Source organism: Salvelinus fontinalis, chromosome 8 (genome assembly GCF_029448725.1).
Source record: "Salvelinus fontinalis isolate EN_2023a chromosome 8, ASM2944872v1, whole genome shotgun sequence".
NCBI classification, from domain to species: domain Eukaryota; kingdom Metazoa; phylum Chordata; class Actinopteri; order Salmoniformes; family Salmonidae; genus Salvelinus; species Salvelinus fontinalis.
The window spans coordinates 873,453-893,961 of record NC_074672.1 but is presented as its reverse complement, the minus strand read 5'-3'; the positions used below and the strand labels follow the sequence as shown (position 1 = coordinate 893,961).

The 20,509-nt window shown below is 42.9% G+C and overlaps 1 protein-coding gene across 2 annotated transcripts in view; it reads left to right on the top strand.

Moving 5' to 3' along the window:
- LOC129860335 (rab11 family-interacting protein 3-like) overlaps nt 1–20,509 on the top strand; it is a 90,100-nt gene that overhangs the window by 38,713 nt on the left and 30,878 nt on the right. For both annotated transcript variants that reach the window (XM_055930654.1, XM_055930653.1), the window contains exon 5: nt 18,932–19,135. In XM_055930654.1, the coding sequence (XP_055786629.1) occupies nt 18,932–19,135 (204 nt within the window). The remainder of the gene's footprint in view (nt 1–18,931; nt 19,136–20,509) is intronic.

Genomic DNA, 20,509 nt, shown 5'->3' with positions numbered 1-20,509 from the left:
TAATTGTTTTCAGGCTATATGGCATTAGTGCATAATAGTATAAGCTTTAGTGCTTTTGGAAAAGGGCAGGAAAAAGTCCATGTTGATCCACTGAAGCAAATGGAACAATGTCAGAGTTGAATTCAGTAAGAGAAAAGCTACGAAATGGAGAGTTGAAAATAATGAGAAGGCAGGGCTGTAAAAGTAATGTTTGCGAAAGATTTGGTGAAGTGGTAAAATAGTATGATAGCAGTGCTGGCTATGTTGTTTGTGTGTTATTATTGTGAGGTGCTATACAGATTCGACAGTCACAAGACAAGGCCTTCAAATAGGCCTATGGCACATCAAGTGAACTGTAGCCTACTATTCAGATGGGACACTGAAATCTAGACACTGACTTTAGGGCTGTAACTTTTCACATAGCCTGCAGAATTAAGTATTTCTTGCAGTAACATTATATACCAAATGTGACCAGTTTCAAGAAGCTAGGCGTATGTCGCACGTCACTACTTCACAGGAGAGGCATTTGAACATCCTTGGTTCGATCAATACTCCTCCTTTTCGGGCGAAGAGGAGGAGGACCGCCGTTACAAATACAATTATTAAATCACGAGCCTAGTTGGTTTAGCCACGGAAAAAGACAGACAGGAATCTTCCCGCTCGCCATGATTGGCTGCGCTAATGGCTGGGCTGGACATGCCGGGAGATGAGTTTGGATTGGTCTACCATGCAGCTTCCTTCTGTCTAACGTGGCCTGCTCAGTGTGTGTTGATAATCCTTTCTACCGCAGATTACTGGCATCTATTGTATTTCATGAACATGTGTACATGTCTAGACAATATTGACCCATCCACTTAGCTAGATGTGGCTGGGGGGTGGCTATAGCATTTCTTTCACATGACCCATCAATTTTCGACAAGTGTGTCTGGGTAAACGTCATCTAATAATTATCTGGACACTTTTTGTTTTTGATATTGCTACTATGCAAATATGCAAGTAACCATTTCACTGTACCGTTTACACCTTCTTTATCTTGCGCATGTGACAAATAAACTTAGATTTGATTTAGTCTGTGTTTACCAGAGACAGTAAGAACAACATGACCTGCACCAAAGTCAGGTTAGGATATAGGCCAAAAGTGTTTTTTTTTACCTGGAGTTTTTCCTTCCTGTAGGCTACTACTTTTACCACTTTTAGTCATGAAATATTTGGTTGTTACCTACACTACTCACTCTGTTTAACACATGGATTCACATGTGAATCCTTAAAGAGATGGGTGGCGCTAAAGCTTAAGAGGGTGTGAACGATGCTGAATGGGTGTAGACAAAGAAGGGCTCTCCAGTAGGTGTACCAAAACATTCAAGGGCCATTTTCTCAAAAGTGGGATAACAAGTTTATCAACTTTCAAAGTAGAATTACTTTCCCATTGTTCCTCAACTGCAGTGTACAATATACAATTTTCTAGCTCTGAGTCTCTACTTTTATCCAATGTAAAACACGCCATTTAAAATGTTGCTACATAGGACCCAATCCAGGTTGTGGGTCACAAATGTATATTTTGACTCGGGAACAGGAGTGGAGAAATATGATTGATTTATTTCAGCGTTTGAGAGAATGTAAATGCACAGTTAGTACCTCTACAGACGTCCCTATCTCTATCAGCGCCATAAAAAGTGGTATTTCAACCACGTAAAATATGCATCCAACCCGAACTGAAATATTATCAGAAACATGTTGGATCATTTTCACAGCTTTCTATTTCCTTTCAGCTGGTCAAACTGATGTCATTTAGACATTTTGCGCAGAAAACCTTTTCCGTTCTTTTGCACGGTTATTGCATTTTCTCTGTGCTTAAACGTCTTTGCTCCGCGAAAGAAGCAGAGATGAGAGAGAACTTACCGATGTCAACTAGATTGAAGCATTCATTCTATCAATTTATGACATTCTGGTGAGCAAGGGTTTATTTAGGCTTCTAGGGCAACATACAGTGCCTTCAGAAAGTATTCAGGCCCCTTGACTTTTTACACATGTTACGTTACAACCTTATTCTAAAATGGATTAAAAAAGATTATAATCCTCAACAATCTAAACACAATACCCCATAATGACAAAGTGAAAACAGTTTTTTTGAATTTTTTGCACATTTACGTAAGTATTCAGACCCTTTGCAATGAGACTCGAGTCCACCTGTGAGTAAATCAATTGATTGGACACGATTTGGTAGGGCACAGACCTGTCTATATAAGGTCCCACGTTTAACAGTGCATGTCAGAGCAAAAACCAAGCAATGAGGTCGAGGAAATTGCCCGTAGAGCTCCCGAGACAGGATTGTGTCGGCACAGATCTGGGGAAGGGTACCAAAAAATGTCTGCAGCATTGAAGGTCCCCAAGTACACAGTGGCCTCCATCATTCTTAAATGGAAGAAGTTTGGAACCACCAAGACTCTTCCTATAGCTGGCCCGCCCGGCCAAACTGAGCATACTTATGTAAATGTGATATTTTTTATACATTTGCAAACATTTCAACAACCAAAAAAATACTGTTTCTGCTTTGTCATTATGGGGTATTGATGAGGAAAAAAACGATTTTATCAATTTTAGAAAAGGGCTGTAACCTAACAAAATGTGGAAAAAGTCAAGGAGTCTGAATTCTGAAGGCACTGTATAATGACAGAAGAGAAGCTGCTTGTATCTAATTATAGACAGTTGACTAACAAATCGAGAGCTTGGAAAGAGATGATTCTGATATAATTGGCTTTACAAACCCTCATTGGTTTGAATTGTCAGCAACTTATATTTTGTTTTCTTTTAAACTTATTAGCATGGATTGGGGTATTTAGTGTACTATGCAGTGCCTTAGACCACTGCGCCACTCGGGAGGCCTAATAATTTTTTTGGGACAAATTCAGATAGAACCGTATAGTCCCAAGCTCTCAAAAGAGCCTACAAAAAAAATCAGAAATTATAAACAGAAACATATCTAAGTTACGCAAACAAAATCCTGTCAAATTGTTCTGCTGTCTCTGACTGTAGTGCATTTTCTATATTAGAGGGTTATGGTTGTTTGCCAGCCTCAGATTTTCACTTTATCACATATAGTTGGCAGTTGCGGATGGGCTATTAGCAATTGCGGGCCGGTGCGGGTGAACAAACAGCTTACCCACGCACCACTAAAAGCTGTCCTGAAACCACGATATCACTGCTCATCACTCAGACACTAGGGTTTGCACTGTAACAGATAAAGTAAATGTATGAGGCCTTTGACTAAATACTATCGGTGACCAACTCGGAAAAGTCAAAGTAATACTAGCCCCAGCCATCACAGCCTATCTATCTATTAACCAGGTAGGCCAGTTGAGAACAAGTTCTCATTTACAACTGCGACCTGGCCAAGATAAAGCAAAGCAGTGTGACAAAAACAACAGCACAGAGTTACACATAAACAAATGTACAGTCAATTACACAATAGAAAAATATATGTACAGTGTGTGCAAATGTAGAAGAGTAGGGAGGTAAGGCAATAAATAAGGCATGGAGGCGAAATAATTACAATTTAGCATTAACGCTGGAGTGATAGATGTGCAGATGATGATGTACAAGTAGAGATACTGGGGTGCAAAAGAGCAAGAGGATAAGTAACAACATGGGGACGAGGTAGTTGGGTGTGCTATTTACAGATTGGCTGTGTACAGGTACAGTGATCGGTAAGCTGCTCTGACAGGTGATGCTTAAAGTTAGAGAGGGAGATATAAGACTCCTGCTTTGGTTATTTTTGCAATTCATTCCGGTCATTGGTAGCAGAGATCTGGAAGGAAAGAAAGCCGGCCAAAGGAAGTGTTGGCTTTGGGGGTGACCAGTGAAATATACCTGCTGGAGTGCGTGCTACGGGTGGGTGTTGTTATGGTGACCAGTGAGCTGAGGTAAGGCGGGGCTTTACCTAGAATAGACTTTTATAAATGACCTGGAGCAAGTGGGTTTGGCAACAAATATGTAGTGAGGGCCATCCAACGAGAGCATACAGGTCGCAGTGGTGGGTAGTAAATGGGGCTTTGGCGACAAAACAGATGGCCCTGTGATAGACTTCATCCAATTTGCAGAGTAGAGTGTTGGAGGCTATTTTGTAAATGACATCGCCGAAGTCAAGGATCGGTAGGATAGTCAGTTTTACGAGGGTATGTTTTGCAGCATGAGTGAAGGAGGCTGTATTGGGAAATAGGAAGCCGATTCTAGATTTCATTTTGGATTGGAGATGCTTAATGTGAGTCTGGAAGGAGAGTTCACAGTCTAACCAGACACCTAGGTATTTGGAGTTGTCCACATATTCTAAGTCAAAACTGTCCAGAGTAGTGATGCTAGTCAGGCGAGATGGTGCACATTTGCACGTATGCACATTTTCGTGGAACAGTTTCATTTATAATATACCTTTTCTCTAAAAATCATTGTCTGTAGTTAATGATACAAATCTAAAAGTAACTTTTATTACCATTTCCAGCTATGTAGAATTAGCGTACATAATACAAAATATTCTGGGCCCACAGTTTCCAGCGTCAGTGAGCTCGGGACAAACACATCTGTGGGCTATTTGTGGAAGGGATTTGAAGTAATCGGGTATTTTATGACGTTTCCACTGGATCAGAGTATTACATTTTTCCCTTTCATGCCGAGTGGTTATTTAAAGGATGAAAGCTGTTCATATTTTTCAAGTACTTTGAGGAACTATTGTCATTCTCAATTGATTCTAAAACAGACTTTGTTTACTTACTGTTTGAGGTGAAGAAAACATTTATTTGAGAAGTTCCACAGCTTGTTAGTAATGGTAAGTTAAGACAATCAGAAATACTATCAGACATCCCCAAATGGCCACATTTATAGGCCTATATTTGCACGCAGGCCAGGTAGACCAGTCCTACTTCTATATGCGTAATCAGATGCGCATCCTTACTCAATATTGACAGGAGCGTTTAAAACAAAAGACAATTAATACATTTACAGAAATCGTAAATGGAATGTAATAAACAAAAACTTGTTTCTCACAAGTGTGGTATAGGTTGTGAGTTCTGCATACAACGTGTCCACTCTGACAATGAGAATCGTAAAGGACTGTAATAATAATACATTGAAATTACCGTAACCAAACATTGCAGATTAGAAATAATGGGAATTAACCATAGGCTACTACTGTTGATGTATGTAATGGGGAATTGATAGACACTGCAAACAATGCACACAATGAAGTTATGAAACAATGAATAGACATGAAATGGCGGGAGAGAGTGCATTGGAGAGAGACGTGCCTTGCAAATCAGACAGGTGTCTCGTTGTGCCATGGGAAAAAATCTATTTGCGACAGCTCAACTAAAAGAAATCTCGGTCAACCAACAGCCTATCGACGAGTAGACTTAATGGGTTCAGCCCTAGCCTAAACAAATGGTTAATGGTCCAGTCCGCAAGTACCCTAGTTTTAGAACAGCCCGCGATATGCTTTATGAATGTAAAATGCGGCCTGCCTATGCACGACAGAGGAAAAGGTGGAGACTTGGCTACGTTGGCAACCAAAACTGTATATGAAATGCAGTGGGAGAGTTGAGCAAGACTACAGATTTAGACTACTTTTCTATAGCCTACTCAAGGGAGAAAAAAACATTGCTAGACTGTTTTACTATTTAACTCGTAAAGCAGCTTGTGTTTCTTAACCAGGCAAAGGGTAGCTCACTAGAAAGCTGGTGGTGACTGGTTAGCTAAGATGAAGCAAATCAAATCACATTTTATTGGTCACATACACGTGTTTAGCGGATGTTATTGCGGGTGTAGCGAAATGCTTATGTTTCTAGCTCTGACAGTGCAATAATATCTAACAAGTAATATCTAACAATTTCACAACATTTACCCAATACACACAAATCTAAGTAAAGGAATGGAATGTCAGAGCGGAATAGACTAAGATACAGTAGAATAGTATATAATACCATATGAGATGAGTAATGCAAGATATGTAAACATTATTAAAGTGACTAGTGTTCCATTTATTAAAGTGGCCAGTGATTTCAAGTCTATATATAGGCAGCAGCCTCTATGTGCTAGTGATGGCTATTTAACAGTCTGATGGCCTTGAGAGTGAAGCTGTTTTTCAGTCTCTCGGTCCCAGCTTTGATGCACCTGTACTGACCTCGCCTTTTGGATGATAGCGGGGTGAACAGGCAGTGGCCTGGGTGGTTGTTGTCCTTGATTATATTTTTGGTCTTCCTGTGACATCGGGTGGTGTAGGTGTCCTGGAGGGCAGGTAGTTTGCCCATGGTGATGCGTTGGGCAGACTGGACCACCCTCTGGAGAGCCATACAGTTGCGGGTGGTGCTGTTGCCATACCAGGCGTTGATACAGCCTGACAGGATGCTCTGTAAAAGTTTGAGGGTTTTAGGTGCCAAGCCAAATTTCTTCAGCCTCTTGAGGTTGGAGAGGCACTCACCTCTTCCCTGTCTCGTCATTGTTGGTAATCAGGCCAACTACTTTTGTGTCATCTGCAAACTGATTGAGTTGGAGGCATGTATGGCCACACAGTCATGGGTGAACATGGAGTACAGGAGGGGTCTGAGCACGCATCCTTGTGGGGCCCCAGTGTTGAGGATCAACGAAGTGGAGGTGTTGTTTCCTACCTTCCCCACCAGGGATGCAGCCCATCAGGAAGTCCAGGACCCAGTTGCACAGGCCGGGGTTCAGACCCAAGGCCTCAAGTTTAATGATGCGCTTGGAGGGTACTATGTTGTTGAGTGCTGAGCTATAGTAATTAACAGCATTCTTACATAGGTATTCCTCTTGTCCAGAAGGGTTTGAAGTGGGTCTAGGGTGACAGGTAAGGTAGGGGTGTTATGATCCTTGGCTAGTCTCTCAAAGCACTTCAGAGAGAGATTGAGAGATTGAATATGTCCGTAAACACACCAGCCAGCTGGTCTGCACATGCTCTGAGGACGGGCTAGAGATGCCGTCAGGCCTGGCAGCAGAAGGTGTTTAGTTTGTCCGAAAGCAAGACGTTGGTGTCCGCGACGTGACTGGTTTTCCTTTTGTAATCCGTGATTGTCTGTAGACCATACCACATACGTCTCGTGTCTGAGCCGTTGAATTGCGTTTTGCCATTTTGATTGCCTTGCGGAGGGAATAACTACACTGTTTGTATGCTGCTATATTCCCAGTCACCTTGCCATGGTTAAATGCGGTGGTTCGCCCTTTCAGTTTTGCTGAAAGGTTTCTGATTAGGTTAGGTTTTAATAGTCACTGTGGGTACAACATCTGCTATACACTTCCTGATAAACTCAGTCACCATATCAGTATATTCGTCAATATTATTCTTGGAAGCTACTCGGAATATATCCCAGTCCGCGTGATCTAAACAATCTTGAAGCATGGATTCTGATTGGTCAGACCTGCGTTGAATAGTCCTTAGCACGGGTACTTCCTGTTTGAGTTTCTGCCTATAGGACGGGAGGAGCAAAATGGAGTCGTGGTCAGATTTGCAGAGAAGTGGGCTGGTGAGGTCCTTGTAGGCATCCCGGAAGTTGGAGTAGCAGTGGTCGAGTGCTTTAGCCGCGCAAGTACTACAGTCAATGTGTTGATAGAACTTCGGCGGCCTCCTGAAATCTGCTTTGTTAAAATCCCCAGCTACAATAAATGCGGCCTTTGCATAAAGTTCATTGAAGTTCTTTGAGGGCCGTTGTGGTATCGGCTTGAGGGGGGATATACACGGCTGTGACTGTAACCGAAGAGAATTCGCTTGTGTTGTATCCTAGGTCGGGAGAACAAAATGACTGAGTTCCTGTATGTTATCACAATCATAGTCGTTAATCATGAAACATACTCCCCCGCCCTTCTTCCCAGATATATATTTATTCCTGTCTATGCGATGAACTGAGAACCCAGACGGCTGGACGGACTCAGACAGTATATCCCGAGAGTGCCATGTCTCCGTGAAACAGAATGTGTTACAATCCCTGATGTCTCTCTTGAAAGAAACCCTTGCCATGAGCTCGTCAACTTTATTATCTAGAGACTGAACATCAGCGAGTAATATACTCGGGAGCGGTGGGTGGTGTGTGCGTCTCCTAAGTCGGACTAAAAGACCACTCCAAGTACCTCTTCTCTGCCGGCGGTATTTCGGGTCGGCCTCTGGAATCAGTTCAATTGCCCTGGGGGTTGCGAACAAAGGATTCACTTTGGGAAAGTCGTAATGCTGGCAGTGCTGGTGAGTTACCACCGCTCTGATATCCAATAGTTCTTCCCGGCTGTATGTAATAACATAATCAAATTTCTGGGCTAATAATGTAAGAAATAATACAAGGAAACTTCTAGGCAGGGAACAACTAATTTGAATAAATGTGGGTTTTGACACTCGTATGTAGGTGTCATAACCAGCCATAAAATAACACAATATATGTCAACAGGTGTAAATATATGGGTCATGACAGTGTTATGAGAGATATAGGGCAGACACTTCAGAACAGACTTACTTTAGATTTTTTGGGGGACTATCTGTTGTTCCATGTAGTGAATCTGTTAATTTTATGTCTATATATATATATAGGGATGGATCCGCCACCTCATCAGAAACAGGCAAAAATATATATATATATATATATAAAAAAAAATATATATATATATATATATATATATATATATATATATATATATATATATATATATATATATATATATATGGTCTTAACCTAAATCATATAGCAAAATTATCCTTGGTATGACCATTTAAAAATATTCCATATTCCATATTGCTTGGAAAATTTGCCTGAGCAGACAGTGTTGAAATAAGCGTTTAATGAGATAATGTGCAAGAACAGAAGGTGTCAACACATGTTATAACCTATCACACCTAAACTCAGATAGGTTACGTGTTAACTATGTTTTCTGTTTAGGGGAAGGCACCTTTTGCCTGTTTTTGTAGTATTAACAATCACCTGTTTGGAACAGCCACTTTGTTTTCTCCTTTTACCTTTATTTAACTAGGCAAGTCAGTTAAGAACAAATTCTTATTTACAATGATGGCCTAGGAACAGTTGGTTAACTGCTTTGTTCATTTGTTCGGGGATTCGATCTAGGAACCTTTCGGTTACTGGCCCAACGCTCTAACCACGAGGCTACCTGCCACCCCACTTGACAATGTCCTTTTCACGTTCCAGATATCTCTGTCAAGTGTTTGATACCAATTGAAGAAATGTAGCCTACATCAAGCCATTTTTGATGTAGGCTACGACTATATTAACTTGATTTTACTTTAGGCCTATAGGTTGACCATATCAATCTGCTCTATGAAAGCGAGAGGGTGTCTGCCCTCAGTGTAAGTAAATACACTGCTCAAAAAAATAAAGGGAACACTAAAATAACACATCCTAGATCTGAATGAATGAAATATTCTTATTAAATACTTTTTTCTTTACATAGTTGAATGTGCTGACAACAAAATCACACAAAAATGATCAATGGAATTTATCAACCCATGGAGGTCTGGATTTGGAGTCACACTCAAAATTAAAGTGGAAAACCACACTACAGGCTGATCCAACTTTGATGTAATGTCCTTAAAACAAGTCAAAATGAGGTTCAGTAGTGTGTGTGGCCTCCACGTGCCTGTATGACCTACCTACAACGCCTGGGCATGCTCCTGATGAGGTGGCGGATAGTCTCCTGAGGGATCTCCTCCCAGACCTGGACTAAAGCATCCGCCAACTCCTGGACAGTCTGTGGTGCAACGTGGCGTTGGTGGATGGAGCGCGACATGTCCCAGATGTGCTCAATTGGATCAATGACCCATGACTGACCCACCGCCAAACCGCTCAATTAGATTCAGGTCTGGGGAACGGGCGGGCCAGTCCATAGCATCAATGCCTTCCTCTTGCAGGAACTGCTGACACACTCCAGCCACATGAGGTCTAGCATTGTCTTGCATTAGGAGGAACCCAGGGCCAACCGCACCAGCATATGGTCTCACAAGGGGTCTGAGGATCTCATCTTGGTACCTAATGGCAGTCAGGCTACTTCTGGCGAGCCCATGTAGGGCTGTGCGGCCCCCCAAAGAAATGCCACCCCACACCATGACTGACCCACCGCCAAACCGGTCATGCTGGAGGATGTTGCAGGCAGCAGAACGTTCTCCACGGCATCTCCAGACTCTGTCACGTCTGTCACATGTGCTCAGTGTGAACCTGCTTTCATCTGTGAAGAGCATAGGGCGCCAGTGGCAAATTTGCCAATATTGGTGTTCTCTGGCAAATGCCAAACTTCCTGCACGGTGTTGGGCTGTAAGCACAACCCCCACCTGTGGACGTCGGGCCCTCACACCACCCTCATGGAGTCTGTTTCTGACTGTTTGAGCAGACACATGCACATTTGTGGCCTGCTGGAGTTCATTTTGCAGGGCTCTGGCAGTGCTCCTCCTTGCACAAAGGCGGAGGTAGCAGTCCTGCTGCTGGGTTGTTGCCCTCCTACGGCCTCCTCCACGTCTCCTGATGTACTGGCCTGTCTCCTGGTAGTGCCTCCATGCTCTGGACACTACGCTGACAGACACAGCAAACCTTCTTGCCACAGCTCGCGTTGATGTGCCATCCTGGATGAGCTGCACTACCTGAACCACTTGTGTGGGGTGTAGACTCCGTGTCTTGCTACCACTAGAGTGAACGCACCGCCAGCATTCAAAAGTGACCAAAACATCAGCCAGGAAGCATAGGAACTGAGAAGTGGTCTGTGGTCACCACCTGCAGAACCACTCCTTTATTGGGGGTGTCTTGCTAATTGCCTATAATTTCCATCTGTTGTCTATTCCATTTGCACAACAGCATGTAAAATTTATTGTCAATCAGTGTTGCTTCCTAAGTGGACAGTTTGATTTCACAGAAGTGTGATTGACTTGGAGTTACATTGTGTTGTTTAAGTGTTCCCATTATTTTTTTGAGCAGTGTACAATAGCTGCTGTTTGGGGTCTTTATTCTGAGTGTATTTATGAGTTGTTTTTGCATGTAGTGCTGGGGTCAGTCACGAGGGAGGAGGAAGTGTAGGGGCATATAAGGCCTTGTCTGCTGATTGCGTTTACCCATCTCTCCGGCTTGATGACGGAAAGGAGGGGATGTGTTTGGACTTCCTGTTCACAGTTGAGCCTTGAATTCCAGGAAGTGTGGAGTTCGCTTTTTTTCCACTTTTTTCCTTTTTTCTTCTGGAGAGGGCCCCATCTTCCCTCCTCTGCTCCCTGACACCTCTTTCGTTCATGCGGAAAGGGGCCAAAGCCCGGGCCGGCAGAGACTCTAACACTTCCACTTGATCCTGTTTCAGCAGTCCTGCACTTTTAGCGATTTGGCCGTAATTATGGAAGGTCTTCCCCTGGCTCTCCAGAGCTGAACTTCCCCTGGAATAAATCACTTTCTGTAAATGTTGACCTTTCTCTGTGCTGTCAGGCAACTTGTTGACACATTTTGAATGGAAATATATTCCACTGCCAAACAACAGTCTATCTGACATCCCTTTTCTACTCTGCTAACTATGTCAGATCATGCTCCTGTTACTCTTGCCATACAGGTGTTTTCTTATATAACTTTCTCACTTCAGCTTAGAGTGGTTATCTCAGGCCTTACCTATACAGTCTTCCCTGATGCAGATTTGTCTGTTTCAATTCAGTTCCTTCTTTAAGTTTCACATTTCCTGTCTTGTCTGTCACTGATGGGTCAGAAGATCACTGCAGGTGAATTACAGAAACCAACCACAACCATTTTTAGTTGATGTCAGTGTAAAAAGGTTTACAATTGGCAGGGGTGGGATCAATAGTCACATTTGACCATCAGAGGTAAAGGTAAACAAAACAAATTAAGCAAATCAGCACAATAACAACACACTCCTGCCTCAGTCATGTGCTCTTGCATTAACAACTAGACTAATTTCCTGATCCCACACACGATGACTCAACACTGTGTCAGTAACGTTTAACAATAGGGCACTCCAGTGCCCTTTTCACTTAATTTAACACCAGATCTACTGAACAAACGGCACATCTCAATAGGTGGTCCAGGTATGTCATGACATAGCAAATGTGGGTGATGGGCCTTTTCTATTTTGTTCTCTATTGCGCCTCTAGCAAGGGGGATGGCTGATGACTTCACAACTTCCCATCAAACCTAGTCCGTGAATGCCTTGACTGGGGATGCCTTGGCTCTTGGTTGGGGATTAGGAGTTTAACAGGATTACCCACCCTACCCCATCCACCCGTCCTGTCCTACCCCAGCATCCCCCCACTAGGCTGGGCCCTGGCCAGTCACTGCGCCTGCCTGGTGCCCCTGTTTAGCCCTAAATTTGATTAACCCTCAGGCACTCACAGCCTGCCTCCTCATCTTGACTCAAGTCTATGAGGAAGAGCCCATGGTAACAGGGAATGACCGACTGGTCACTTGTGAGTACTGATCATTTGTGGGAACAGACTATGGTGAACACTTTCTAGTCGCCCACGTTGGTGGTAACCTATTAATTAACCTCTTAGGGATCCCTAAGCGTGAATCCTGCTCGAATCCCGTTAGCGAGATTGATTTGACAACATCCAGTGAAATTGTAGCGCGCCAAATTCAAACTACAGGAATATCAATATTCAACCTTATAATTGGTTGTATAATTGTAATACATCAAAATAAAGCTTAATTTCTTGTTAATCCAGCTGCTGTGTCAGATTTCAAAAAGGCTTTAAAGGCTTTTCAAAAAGGCGAAAGCAAACCATGCGATTTTCTGAGGACAGTGCCCCGTTTACAAACACATGAAATAATTTTTCAACCAGGCAGGTGCGACACCACAAAAGTCAGAAATAGCGATATAATAAATGCCTTACCTTTGAAGATCTTCTTTTTGCAATCTCAAATGTCTCAGTGACACTGAATGGTCGTTTTGTTCGATAAATTCCTTTTATATCCCAAAAATTTCCATTTATTTGGTGCGTTTGATTCAGAAATACATCGGTTCCAACATGACTACAAAGTGTCTAATAAGTTACCTGTAAACTTGGTCCAAACATTTCAAACAATGTTCCTAATCCAACCTCAGGTATCCTAAAATGTAAAGAAATGATACAATTTAAGACGGAATTTCTGTTTCTGTTTCTAATACCGGATAAAAACAACGTGAAGCCGCTCCAGTTCACGCGCAACAAAATACTAAAGCCCTTCAGAGTAACACCTACAAAGAACAGCCATACTTCTTCATTTCTCAAAAGTAAAACATTGAACAATTTCTAAAGGCTGTTGACATCTAGTGGAAGCCATAGGAACTGCAATCTGGGCCCTAATAAATCAGGTCTCCCCTAGAAACCCATTGGAAAACAGTGACATCAACAACAAAAAATTCCCTGGATGGATTGTGCTCGGGGTTTCGCCTGCCAAGTCAGTTCTGTTATACTCACAGACATTATTAACAGTTTTAGAAACTTCAGAGTGTTTTCTATCCAAATCTACTAATTATATGCATATCCTAGCTTCTGGGCCTGAGTAGCAGGCAGTTTACTTTGGGCACGCTTTTTATCCGGATGTGAAAATACTGCCCCCTATCCCAGAAAGGTTTTAAACATTCACTGTAAGGAAAGAAGAGTGCAATTTACATTACCATTTTCTGGGGATAGTAGACTGATCTCAAGTGGACAAGGTCTTTGGGATCGTCTCTTAACTGGAGAACTGGGCAGTACTACTCGGGTTGGTGTAGCAAATGAGTGTTCAGGATTCCGCTCTGGTTGGCTGGAGGTTGTCTGTTTCCAGTTGCTCCGAGGTTGAGATGCGGGGGCAGCGGACAGCGTTTAAAGATGCGGTCTCTCTCATCACCCGCCCTCTATGTGCGGGACCTTACTAGGGACTTCAGTGTTGGGCTGAGTAGTGGGTGAGTTGCTACTTGCTTGTGCTAGTGATGGCTATTTAATAGTCTGATGGCCTTGAGAGAGAAGCTGTTTTTCAGTATCTCGGTCCCAGCTTTGATGCACCTGTACCGACCTCGCCTTCTGGATGGAAGCGGGGTGAACAGGCAGTGGCTCGGGTGGTTGTTGTCCTTGATGATATTTTTTTCCTTCCTGTGACAGCGGGTGTTGTAGCTGTCCTAGAGGGCAGGTAGTTTGTCCCCAGTGATGTGTTGTGCAGACCGCACCACCCTCTGGAGAGCCCTGCGGTTGTGGGCGGTGCTGATGCCGTACCAGGCGGTGATGCAGCCCGAAAGCCCTCGATTGTGCACCTGTAAAAGTTAGTCTTGAAGCGTGGAATCCGATTGGTCAGACCAGCATTGGATAGACCTAAGCATGGGCGCTTCCTGCTTTAGTTTCTGCCAATAGGAGGGGAGCAACAAGGTGGGCGGGGGAGGGCCTTGTATGCATCGCGGAAGTTGGAGTAGCAATGGTCGAGCGTGTTACTCGTTCGTGTACTGCAATCGATATGCTGATAGAATTTAGGTAGCCTTGTTCTCAAATTAGCTTTGTTAAAATCCCCAGCTACAATAAATGCAGCCTCAGGATATATGGTTTCCAGTTTGCATAAAGTCCAGTGAAGTTCCTTGATGGCCGTCTTGGTATCCGCTTGCAGGGGGATATACACGGCTGTGACAATAACGGAAGAGAGTTCACTTGGGAGATAATAATGTTGGCATTTGATTGTGAGGAATTCTAGGTCAGGTGAACAAATGGACTTGAGTTCCTGTATGTTGTTACAATTACACCATGAGTCGTTAATCATGAAACATACACCACCGCCCTTCTTCTTACCGGAGAGATGTTTATTCCTGTCGCGCGATGCACAGAAAATTGCGTTGGCTGTACAAGCTAGCCTTGTTTCCGTGAAACAGAGTATGTTACAATCCTGTATATCTCTTTGGAAAGTAACTCTTGCCCTAATTTCGTTGACTTTGTTAACTAGGGACTGGAGATTAGCGAGTAATATACTCGGAAGCGGTGGTTGGTGTGCGCGCATCCGAAGCCTGACTAGAAGACCGCTCCGGCACCCTCTCCTCCGGAGGCGTTGTTTTGGGTTGGCCTCTGGAATCAGTTCGAATGCCCTGGGAGGTGCACTTTGGGAAAGTTGTATTCCTGGTCGTAGTGCTGGTTGTAAGTTGACGTCTCGCTGATATCCAATAGTTATTCCCGACTGTATGTAATAACACTTAAGGTTTTCTGGGCTAACAATGTAAGAAATAATACATAGAAAACTGTGCAGTATTTTTTTTGTTTTTAAGGACTAGAAGCGAAGCTGCCATCTTTATCAGCATCGTCAGAGCTGTTGCCAGAATATTGAATATTCATTTCTCTACCATAAGGCACCTCCAACATCGTTTTAGAGAATTTGGCAGTACATCCAACCGGCCTCACAACCACAGACCATGTGTAACCACGCCAGTCGAGGACCTCTACATCTGGCTTCTTCACCTGCGGAATCGTCTGAGCCGGGGGCTGAGGAGTATTTCTGTCTGTAAAAAAGCCCTTTTGTGGGGGAAAACTCATTCTAATTTGCCTTGGCCTGGCTCCCCAGTGGGAGGCCCTAATCCGTAGATTAGGCCCTAATGAATTTATGGTTCATGGTTTAATTTCCTTATATGAACTGTAACTCAGTAAAATCTTTGAAATTGTTGCATTTATATTTTTGTTTAGTATAGCCATGTTAACTAATGATGCCACTGTGGTCTGGAGGTGGATGAACCCAGATCTGTTTTTATTAGAGGTTGACCGATTATGATTTTTCAACGCCGATACCGATTATTGGAGGACCAAAAAAAGCCTATACCGATTAATCCTCAGATTTTTATTTATATATATATATATATATATATATATACAATTATATAAATTATATACAATTACAACAATACTGAATTAACACTTTTATTTTAACTTAATATAATACATAAATAAAATCTATTTCGTTTCAAATAAATAATGAAACATGTTCAATTTGGTTTAAATAATGCAAAAACACAGTGTTGGAGAAGAAAGCTAAAAGTGCAATATGTGCCATGTAAAAAAAGCTCATGTTTTAGTTCCTTGCTCAGCACGTTGGAACATATGAAAGCTGGTGGTTCCTTTTAACATGAGTCTTCAATATTGCCAGTTAAGAAGTTTTAGGTTGTAGTTATTATAGGAATTATAGTACTATTTCTCTCTATACCATTTGTATTTCATATACCTTTGACTATTGGGTGTTCTTATAGGCACTATAGTAATGCCAGCCTAATCTCGGGAGTTGATAGGCTTGAAGTCATAAACAGTGCTGTGCTTCAAGCATTGCGAAGAGCTGCTGGCAAACACAGGAAAGTGCTGTTTGAATGAATGCTTACGAGCCTGCTGCTGCCTACCACGGCTCAGTCAGACTGCTCTGTCAAATATCAAATCATAGACTTAATTATAATATAATAAACATACAGAAATACAAGCCTTAGGTCATTAATATGGTCAAATCCAGAAACTATCATTTCGGGGAAAACAATGTTTATTCTTTGAGTGAAATACAGAACCATTCCGTATTATATCGAACGGGTGGCAACCCTAAGTAATTATTGCTGTTACATTGCACATCCTTCAATGTTATGTCATAATTATGTAAAATTCTGGCAAATTAATTACGGTCTTTGTTAGGAAGAAATGGTCTTCACACAGTTCGCAACGAGCCAGGCGGCCCAAACTGCTGCAAATACCCTGACTCTGCTTACACTGAACGCAAGAGAAGTGACACAATTTCCCGAGTTAATATTACCTGCTAACATGAATTTATTTTAACTAAATATGCGGGTTTAAAAAAAATATACTTGTGTATTGATTTTAAGGAAGGCATTGATGTTTATGGTTCGGTGCATTGGTGCAACGATTGTGCTTTTTTCGCAACTGCGTTTTTGTTAAATCATCACCCGTTTGGCGAAGTAGGCTGTGATTCGATGATAAATTAACAGGCACCGCATTGCCATGCCATTGCCTACCATGCCGATTAATCGGTTGACCTCTAGTTTTTATAAAAGCAGTGATAAACAGTAATAGATGCGAGTCAAGTGAAGAGAGACTAACTTAACCTTACTTTAGCTAAAGCCTCATAAGTGTTAATGAGATTTGTGGAACGGGCTGTTCACAATCACACAGACATGTACAGTGCATTCGGAAAGTATTCAGACCCCTTGGCTTTTTCCACATGTTGTTACCTTACAGCCTTATTCTAAAATGGATCAAATAGTTTTTTTCCCTCATCGATTTTCACACAATACCCCATAATGAAAAGCAAAAATAGTTTTTTAGAATTTTTTGCAAATCTATTAAAAATTTAAAACTTAAATATTACATTTACACAAGTATTCAGACCCTTTACTCAGTACTTTTGTTGAAGCACATTTGGTAGCGATTTCAGCCTTGAGTCTTATTGGGTATGACACTACAAGCTTGGCACAGCTGTATTTGGGGAGTTTATCCCATTCTCCTCTGCAGATTCTCTCAAGCTCTGTCAGGTCGGATGGGGAACATTGCTGCACAGCTATTTTCAGGTCTCTCCAGAGATGTTCGATCGGGTTCAAGTGCGGGCTCTGGCTGGGCCACTCAAGGACATTCAGAGACTTGTCCCGAAGCCACTCCTGCGTTGTCTTGGCTGTGTGCTTAGGGTCGTTGTCCTGTTGGAAGGTGAACCTTCATCCCTGCCTAAGGTCCTGAGCGCTCTGGAGCAGGTTTTGTACTTTGCTCTGTTCAACTTTGCCTCTATCCTCACTAGTCTCCCAGTCCCTGCTGTTGAAAAACATCCCCCACAGCATGATGCTGCCACCACCATGCTTCACCGCAGGGATGGTGCCAGGTTTCCTCCAGACGTAACTCTTGGCATTCAGGCCAAAGAGTTCAATCTTGGTTTCATCAAACCAGAGAATCTTGTTTCTTATGGTCTGCGTGCTTTAAGTGCCTTTTGGCGAACTCGAAGCGGGCTGTCATGTGCCTTTTACTGAGGAGTGGCTTCTGTCTGGCCATAAAAGCCTGATTGGTGGAGTGCTGCAGAGATGGTTGTCCTTCTGGAAGTTTCTCCATATTTACAGAGGAACTCTGAAGCTCTGTCGAGTGACCATTGGGTTCTTGGTCACCTCCCTGACCAAGGTCCTTCTCCCCCGATTGCTCAGTTTGGCCGTGCGGCCAGCTCTAGGAAAAGTCTTGGTGGTTCCAGTTCGGTTCCACTTCTTCCATTTAAGAATGATGGAGGCCACTGCGTTCTTGGGGACCTTCAATGCTGTATAATTTTTTTGAAACCCTTCCCCAGATCTGTGCCTCAACAAAATCCTGTCTCGGAACTCTACGGACAATTTTTTCGACCTCATGGCTTAGTTTTTGTGCTGACATGCACTGTCAACTGTGTGACTGTATATAGACAGATGTATGCCCTTCCAGATCATGTCCAATCAATTGAATTTCCCACAGGTGGACTCCAATCAAGTTGTAGAAACATCTTAAGGATGGTCAATGAAAACAGGATGCACCTGAGCTCAATTTCGAGTCTCATAGCAAAGGGTCTGAATACTTATGTAAATAAGGTATTTCTGGGGGTTTTTGTTTAGATTTGCAAAAATTTCTAAAAACCTGTTTTCGCTTTGTGATTATAGGGTATTGTGTATTGATGGTTGACAAAAAAAATATTTTAATACATTTTTGAATAAGGCTGCAACGTAACAGAATGTGGAAAAAGTCAAGGGGTCTGAATACTTTCTGAATGCTTTGTAGATGCATAGAACCACAAACCATGAAGCCTGTAAATGATCAATCAAGGTTTACCAGCATTTACCTGCATTTCCACCCCTGACAACATTCACACAAAATCCAGTACCTCCAAAATTGTGCAGGAAAATACTTTTTTTTTTAATAGGTTTGCTGTGTGTACCTGAAGGGCCATTCTAATCCTATTTTTCTCTTTTATACACACTCATTGTTATCCTCCCTTTTCCCTCTCTCCCTCAGGTTCTCCTTGAGCTCAGAGCTGCACAGCCTCTCCCTGGTGACAGTGATCGGCAGGGAGGAAGAGCACTTTGAGGACTTTGGGGAGAGCAACACCTCGGAGCTGCTGCTGGACACCACTGAGGAGGGGACAGATGGAGAGGGGGACTCGTCCCACCTCCAGACCCTGGACCAGAACAACTGCTCCTCCCTGCTACTCTCTCCCAGGTACGGACCACCCTTAAAGAACGGACCCAGTCAATAGCCCACACCAACTAAGCACTCAAAGTATGACTGTGACATATAGGAATGTGTAGGCTAGGCTTAGTACCACTAATCAGTTGAAAACAGACATGTCGGATGAAGGTCTCCCACAGTATCTGCCATATTGTTACCAACGATAATATTATTTAATCCTAGGATATCACCTCTAAAGTCAAACACAGTTGTTTGTAGTCTTCGTCATTGGCTCCTGTCTGGGAACAGGGAAATTGTTGTCCTGCTGGATAGAGTAGCAGGGTAGATTTAATTAGCTACATTTTAACAGTCACAACCTCCCCCGATTATAACCAGACTGACTGGCTATATGTTTGGAAAGACTGGAGGTCAAACATGACAAGGACTCTCTGGAGACGTCCTTCCCATTCCACCCCTACTGCCTCCTGTTCCTGAAGGGTGAGATAAAAGGGAACATGGGCAAAGTTCACTTACTCACACTCTCTCTCCCTGTTGCTGCTTACTCAGTGAAACTGAGGACACTGGCTGGATTCCATTCCAAAATACTCGCTCCCTTCTCTGCCCTTCATTGCTCGCTCTGAGGTATCTGAAAGGACTAGGCAGGTGAAAGCAATATGGTGCAAACTCATTTATAAAAAAAAAATTGGTTTGAAGGACAGGCAGAGCTACTTCACACCATATACTTTCACACATCCAGTCCCCTTGAGTTTGCAAGGGCAAGTTATCAAGGGGAAACAGAGCCATGTTTCTGGAATGGAATTTAGACAACATTGAAAGTCCATATGCTGCCTAACAAAGCTGGGGGTTGAGCCGGGCAATATGGATACGTGTCTGTTTCACCTGACCACTCACTCCCCTCTCTCCTTCCTCTGACACGGTACTGCTCTGCCTGAACACCCCTGAGCACTTCCTCTCGTTTTTCTGCGGTCACTCCACCCCCCCCCTTTGTTTACATCAGAGACGCTAAGCCGGATAATGCGTAATTCCCGTTTGCGTGATATTTTCCCAAGCGCTTAGCCAGCTAACTACCTAGATTTTCTCTCTCGGTCACAATATGGAAATAAGCTGGCCTAAATGGCTTGGCTTTATTGATTCCTTCTGAGTTACAAGTAATACTAAACCTTTCTCCCCCTCGGTAATTCAACGTTACAACCATAACTTCCTTCCAACTAGAATTAATGGGCACTAAGCCAGTTTGAATCAGTCCACTGTGATTTACAGTGTGTTGCAGGAGCATTGTGGTTAGTGCAGTGCTGTGTGCGGTGATGCCAAGAGACGTACGACTGGTCAAAGCTGTAAAATTGATCTGACCCCTTTCACACAGATGTGTGTAAACGACACCTCTGTACACACAGGATGTTAACC